Raw genomic sequence first — 6,523 nt, forward strand, 5'->3', positions numbered from 1 at the left:
ATTTGAAACCGGCTTGATATGGAAGAGCGATAAGTTTAGCTTTCCGGATAGGTGGCCAATGGCATTTCGCCGACTGCGTAGCTTAGAAACTAGATTGTCGAAAGATCCTGAGCTTCAGGCCAACGTGCACGAGCAAATAAGAGAATATGTGCAAAATCAATACGCGCACAAAGCGTCGAAAGAAGCACTCGAGTTGGCAGATCCCGATCGCATCTGGTACTTGCCGCTGAACGTGGTGGTACACCCGCGGAAGCCAGGGAAAAAGCGACTTGTTTGGGATGCGGCTGCGCAAGTCAATGGACGGACCTTCTAGCATCACTGCCGTCTGTGATTTGTAAGTTTCGTGAAAGGCGAGTCGGTTTCGGAGGCGATATCAGGCAGATGTTCCATCAAATCCGCATTAGGGAGGCAGATAAACACTCTCAACGTTCTATATTCCGTTTCGACTCTACGCTACCTCCCGATATTTATATAATGGACGTTTCTACGTTCGGTGCATCCTGTTCACCTTGTTCGGCGCAGTACGTGATGCAGAGAAATGCAAACGGTTTTGCGGCTGAATTTCCAGAGGCGGCCGAATCCATAGTGCAGAAAACCTACATGGATGATTACTATGATAGCGCAGACACTCCAGAAGAAGCGGCGACTCGAGCATTGCAGGTGCGAACTATTCACAAAAAAGCCGGATTTGAAATGCGAAAATGGGTGAGCAGCAGTCCCGATGTACTACGCGAATAAGGCGAAGCCTTTGATCCTGAAGCACTTGCCGCCGTCGGTAGTAACGAAGAAAAATGGGAACGTGTCCTAGGAATGATGTGGGAGCCCAAAAGAGACATCTTTCTGTTTTCTGGCAACCTTTGTGGGGATCTTGCTCCATATATTCGCGGCGAGAAGAAGCCCACGAAGCGGACTGCACTTCGTTGCATCATGAGCCTGTTCGACCCGCTTGGGCTTTTGGCTCCGTATTTGATACATGGTCGTATGCTCATACAAGATATTTGGCGTTCTGGTGTGGCGTGGGATGACGAAATGCTCGACGAGGATAACGAAAAATGGAAACGATGGACAGGACTCTTGGAAAGCATCGGTCGGTTGGAAATACCGCGCTTTTATTTTGGTCATGCGAAGCCAGATGCTTTTAACACACTTCAATTGCCCGTGTTCTGTGATGCCAGCGAGGCAGGTCTTGGATGTGCAGCATACTTTAGAGTAGTGGACGACGATAACGTGTACTGTTCCCTCGTGATGGCGAAAAGCAAGGTGGCTCCGCTCAAGCATCAATCAATCCCACGGATGGAACTGCATGCCTTTGTTTTAGGAGCGAGGTTAATGCGGAGTGTTTGTGAAAGCCATACGGTTGGAAATTCACGTTGCTATCTGTGGACCGCCTCTAGTACTGTACTATCCTGGGTCCGCTCAGATCATAGGAGATATATGCAGTACGTGGCGCATCGCGTTGGAGAAATCCAATCGTTGACGAAACCAGAGAGTAGGCGTTGGGTACCGACAAGAGACAACGTGGCCGACGCATTGACTAAGTGGGGGAAAGACACCGAACCCGTCTCAAATGGAAGATGGTTTCGAGGGCCTTCGTTTTTGTACCGCAATGAAGCCGAATGGCCATTACAAAAAGTAGTTAATGCTAATACAAGTGAAGAACTTCGAGCACGCTATTTGCTACTTCACATATTTGTGCCTGAGCCGTTAATAAACGTGGCCCGCATTTCCAAGTGGAAAATTCTTGTCAGAACGGTAGCACAGATTTTCCGTTTCATTAATAATTGTCGATTGAAACGCAAGAGGCTGCCGGTAGAAACAGTCCGAGCTACGCCATTGCAAAGGCGATGCTTAATGAAAACAGTTTTCTCAGTGAAAACACCACTGCGACAAACCGAATATCAAAACGCAGAGCAATTTTTGTTGCGAATCGCACAAGGCGAAAGTTATCCAGATGAGGTGAAAATTTTAATTAATAACCGAGATTTGCAGATGGACCAATGGAGAAGAATCGAAAAAAACAGTGCTTTGTACAGAGATTCACCTTTTGCTGATGAGTGGGGCGTGCTGACAGTTGACGGGCGAACAGCTAACGTGAGTTTTATGCCGTTCGATGCTCGATTTCCGGTTATACTCCCGAAGGATCACATCATCACCGTACGAATTGTAGAGCACTTTCATAGAGAGTTTGGCCATGCTGGAAGAGAAACGACCGTTAACGAGTTACGGCAGCGTTATCATATCCATCACTTGAGGGCGACTGTAGGTAAATTAATTAAAAATTGCCAATGGTGCAAAATAAAAAAGTGTGTTCCCGACCATCCTCGAATGGCACCGCTGCCGGAACAACGATTAACCGCTCACGTACGACCATTTTGCTATGTCGGCGTGGACTACATGGGACCGTTAGAAGTCACTATAAACAGACGTAAACAAAAGAGGTATGTTGTCGTGTTCACCTGTCTAGTTATGAGGGCGATTCATCTAGAAATCGCTTTCGATTTGTCCAGCGATTCTTGCATTATGGCGATTAGACGTTTCGTGCGTCGACGTGGTCCTCCAAATGAAATATTCTCCGACAATGGCACTAACTTTGTTGGTGCCAATCGCGAGCTTAAGAAGCAGATTCAGCGTATAAATGAGGCTTGTGCAGAAACTTTCACGGACGCGCGAACAAAGTGGTCGCTCAATCCACCATCTGCCCCACACATGGGCGGTGTGTGGGAGCGTATGGTTCGATGCGTGAAAGAGGGAATGTCAGCTATAGACGAAGGACGTAAGCTTAACGACGAGATCTTGCTAACCGTTCTAGGAGATATTGAGTATTTCGTTAATTCTCGTCCACTTACCTATATGCCTCAGCAGTCAGCCGACTACGAAACTCTCACGCCGAATCACTTCATTTTCGGTACATCTACAGGAGCAGTCGACCCGTTGGGACCGTTAACAGATTTTGGCGCGGCACTTAGAAGCAGCTATGAGCGTTCCCAAGCAATAGCGAATGTTGTGTGGGACCGATGGACGCAAGAATACCTTCCGACAATTAACAAACGGTCAAGGTGGTTAGACGAAACGCGGCCAGTGAAAGTAGGTGACATGGTATATATAGCTGAGGGTGATAGAAGAGGCTGGATCTGAGGTAAGGTCGTGACTGTCACAGCTGGTAAGGATGGTAGAATTCGCCAGGCAGAGGTTCTAACAGCGAAAGGAATTCTCAAACGTCCGGTGGTGCGTTTAGCCGTTATGGAGATAGGAACTTCAAGTGAACCCGGCGAAGAGTTTGGTGAACTCCCCCCGGATCCACGGGGTGGGGGATGTTGTGGTAATCGCACAACCCTGAGAACGCGAGGATAACGCTGCGATTAGGACACAACGGCAGCTGTATGTCAACCTTGAGCGAAAGAAACTGTCATTACAGACAAAACATCCGTTAACGTAAAACGTGCTAAGATAACCCCCTTTTTTATTGGCAAATTAAAAGTGAAAATCTTTGATACCTAGAAAGACAAATGTAACTAAATTAATATTAATATTTGCTTTTGCTTTGAGCTGTCGAGATAATAATCGCTGCTGTAATAGATCTTTCGTCCGAACACAGCTAATCTGCATTAGAGTCACGAGAAATATTTGTAGGTAGAACCACCTTGGATAGACTGCTTCCTTCAGTGGACCATCCTGCCGAAAAACCTTTATCTTATTGATATGAAATGAAATTTACAAATGTGTATCGTGATGCTCATGCAGAACAGCTGGATAAGATGTTTCCCGATGAGAGTTTTCTGAAATCCCCTCAGATTTGCGCATATATTGACTAAACCTGAGAGGTGATCCACTAAAGGAAGTGGTCCATTCAATACAGTTCTAATTTTGAATAGTATCTATATTGGAGCACTCTCTTCGCCTTCCTTTTTACGATATGAAGTAAATGAACCTTTATTGAATCCTTTGCCTATAATGGACCACTCATCAGATATGCCTAATTTCTCTTAACATAAATACGAATTTATAAATGTTTCTCGTAATTCTGATGCAGATTGGCTGGATAAGATGTTTTCAGATCGAAGTTTCCTTGAATTCCCTCGAGTCTTGGCAATCATGGCAAGTGGTCCACTATAGGAAAGCGGTCCCCCATAGGTTAATTTATACAGTTCAACAATGGTTAAGTCGTATCTCCGCTTAAATGTATATTTGAAATATAGTAACGTACCTAGTTTTATGCTATATAGACATGTAACTCCGTAATGCAGTTGATCTCATTGGTATTGTTCTCCTCGTTTTTGCAGTAGAGCAAATAAACCTATAATGGACCATCCGTCAGTTTAACTGAATTTATGCGAAAACTGGGGTTTCAGAAAATTTGCTTCGGGAAACATCTTATCCCGTCAATCTGCATCACAAACATTTCCAACTTCCGATTTACGCTAAGAGAAATGGAGTTAATCTGACGTGTGGTGCACTATAACTTAATAAAATAAAGGGATCCACTATAGGTTAATTTACCCTATATTCGACTGTAGAATGGCAAAATACTAGATATTCAATAAGGGTATTTTCTAAACCGGAATGATGCTAACAACTATATTGCACGCTAGTCTCGATCAACTAGATTAGTTGAGGGAATTCCTTATGGATATAGTTTTTGGCACATTTTGCTTGTAGTAGGATAAGTACAACGATACAACGTGCCCCAGTTCTGAGTCGTGAAAATTTCCAGCTCGAAAAGATCCTCGACCCGATCAGGAATTGAACCCGATATCTCAACCGTGTGGGAAAGCTAGCCGATCGATCTCGCTCACTACAGAACCACGGAGACCACACCGGAATGATGCCCAGGGGCCAAAATCTAACCTGATGGAGATGGCTACTTCCAGTTCCCCAAATACAGCTTATAATGGTCAAATACCGCCTCCGGGTGCCATTGTAAAATCCCGGATGATGACTTCCAGTTTCTGGAAAACAACTTTAGATTGCCAAATACTAAAAAACAACTATTCTCGAAATGATGTCCAAACGCGTGAAATCATGTGAATACCAAGATGACTACTTTCGCTTCCGGTCTAAAATGATCAAATAGCATCGAGAAAGAGGGCACTTCCGGAATCGAGATGATGCCCAGATATCCAAATTTGGCGCCTAGCATAATTTAGAAATCCAATATGGCAACTTACGGGTAGGCCGATTACTATCTAATATACAGGGGGTAGACAAAATGATTGGACAGGCAAAATTTTGTCAATTTTTAAATAGCCAGAACCTCTCGGTAAATGAATTTATTTCGATGAAACCAGTTCATTTTACTAGAAAACTATCCTGATTTGCATCAGGAGTATTACTTGAGAACTTGACGTGACCAATCAACACCGGAAATGTTCCGGATTTTAGGAGTGTGTATCATAATATGCATTTTTGCAACGCATACAACTTTTTTTGACATCTTGTTTCTCTTAGGTTTATATGTTTCCAATAAACTAGAGTTTATTCCGAGTTTATTGATACCCAAAGGTTAAAAATCTGTCGAAGAACCATCGAAATATGAACTAATTAATTATGGGTGTTGGTTAGGCAGTTTTTTTTGGTTGGGTACAATTTTCCTTGGGCACCCTGACAGAACGCAATGAAACTTTGTGGGTATGTAGGCCTTATGGAACCAAGAAACTTTGCAAACTTTTTTTTGAAAATTTATCTGGACTAAGATTCGAGAAGGTTTGAAGTATTTTAACCCTTAAATGCGCAATGTTGTTTTAAAACAACACTACTAAAAACGTTTTAAAGTATACGTATTTTAGTATTTTTTAGAAATATAATTCATTAGACCAGCTCTCTTGACTCTAACGAAGAAAACTCAACAGCTGGAAGTACTGTATTTGAATGTTTTGTTTTTATTTTTGCTGTCAAAATCTCGTAAACGAAAAAAAAACATGGCGAGATTCCCGACTGGTGCTGACTGTCTGGAAATGTCTGAATTATCGTCGGGATTGTATCGACTTTGTGGATGATTACACTGGATGTTGGCTTAACTCAGATGCAATTAATGTCTTTTGGCTGACAGTTGCAAATAAATTGATACCGACAACGCTTTGTCGATGAATTACTTGATTTTTGACGAATATTTTCTCTATTTGAATCGCTGCAAATCATTGGATCAATTGTGAAGAAAATTATATCTGTGATGAAAACCAGTTCGTTTTGTTTGCTCATCTGGTTTAATTGTTTTATAATAATTATCTTGTAGATAAATCGTCTTTCTCAAACCTTTGTAGGGGTAAGAGGTGGGACCATCATCATCATCATCAGTAATTATACTAACAAAAGGTCAATTTTAAAGTTACTGTTAACAAAAGTAATTGTTTCGACATTATTCTGCTTAGTCACAGTGTTGTTTAAAAACAACATGGTAATATTTGCACATTAAAAAGTAAATCTTTCAATTTTCTTATGCATATTGGTTAGTTTTAGAGCAGTTAACCTGTTAAACAAAGATTTTATGTTTTTAGATGATTTTTTAACGTCGTGCGCATTTAATGGT

At 42.3% G+C, this 6,523-nt stretch overlaps 1 protein-coding gene across 1 annotated transcript; it reads left to right on the forward strand.

Moving 5' to 3' along the window:
- Nucleotides 1–810: 810 nt before the first annotated feature.
- Nucleotides 811–3,135, forward strand: LOC129726677 (uncharacterized). The gene has a single exon (XM_055683640.1). It carries the CDS (start codon nt 811–813, stop codon nt 3,133–3,135), a length of 2,325 nt encoding a protein of 774 aa, XP_055539615.1.
- Nucleotides 3,136–6,523: the final 3,388 nt, after the last annotated feature.

Source organism: Wyeomyia smithii, chromosome 3 (genome assembly GCF_029784165.1).
Source record: "Wyeomyia smithii strain HCP4-BCI-WySm-NY-G18 chromosome 3, ASM2978416v1, whole genome shotgun sequence".
NCBI lineage: Eukaryota > Metazoa > Arthropoda > Insecta > Diptera > Culicidae > Wyeomyia > Wyeomyia smithii.

What these genes read in the sequence shown, in the direction of transcription:
- LOC129726677 (XM_055683640.1), top strand. Translation starts at nt 811, where the DNA reads ATGATGTGGGAGCCCAAAAGAGACATCTTTCTGTTTTCTGGCAACCTT.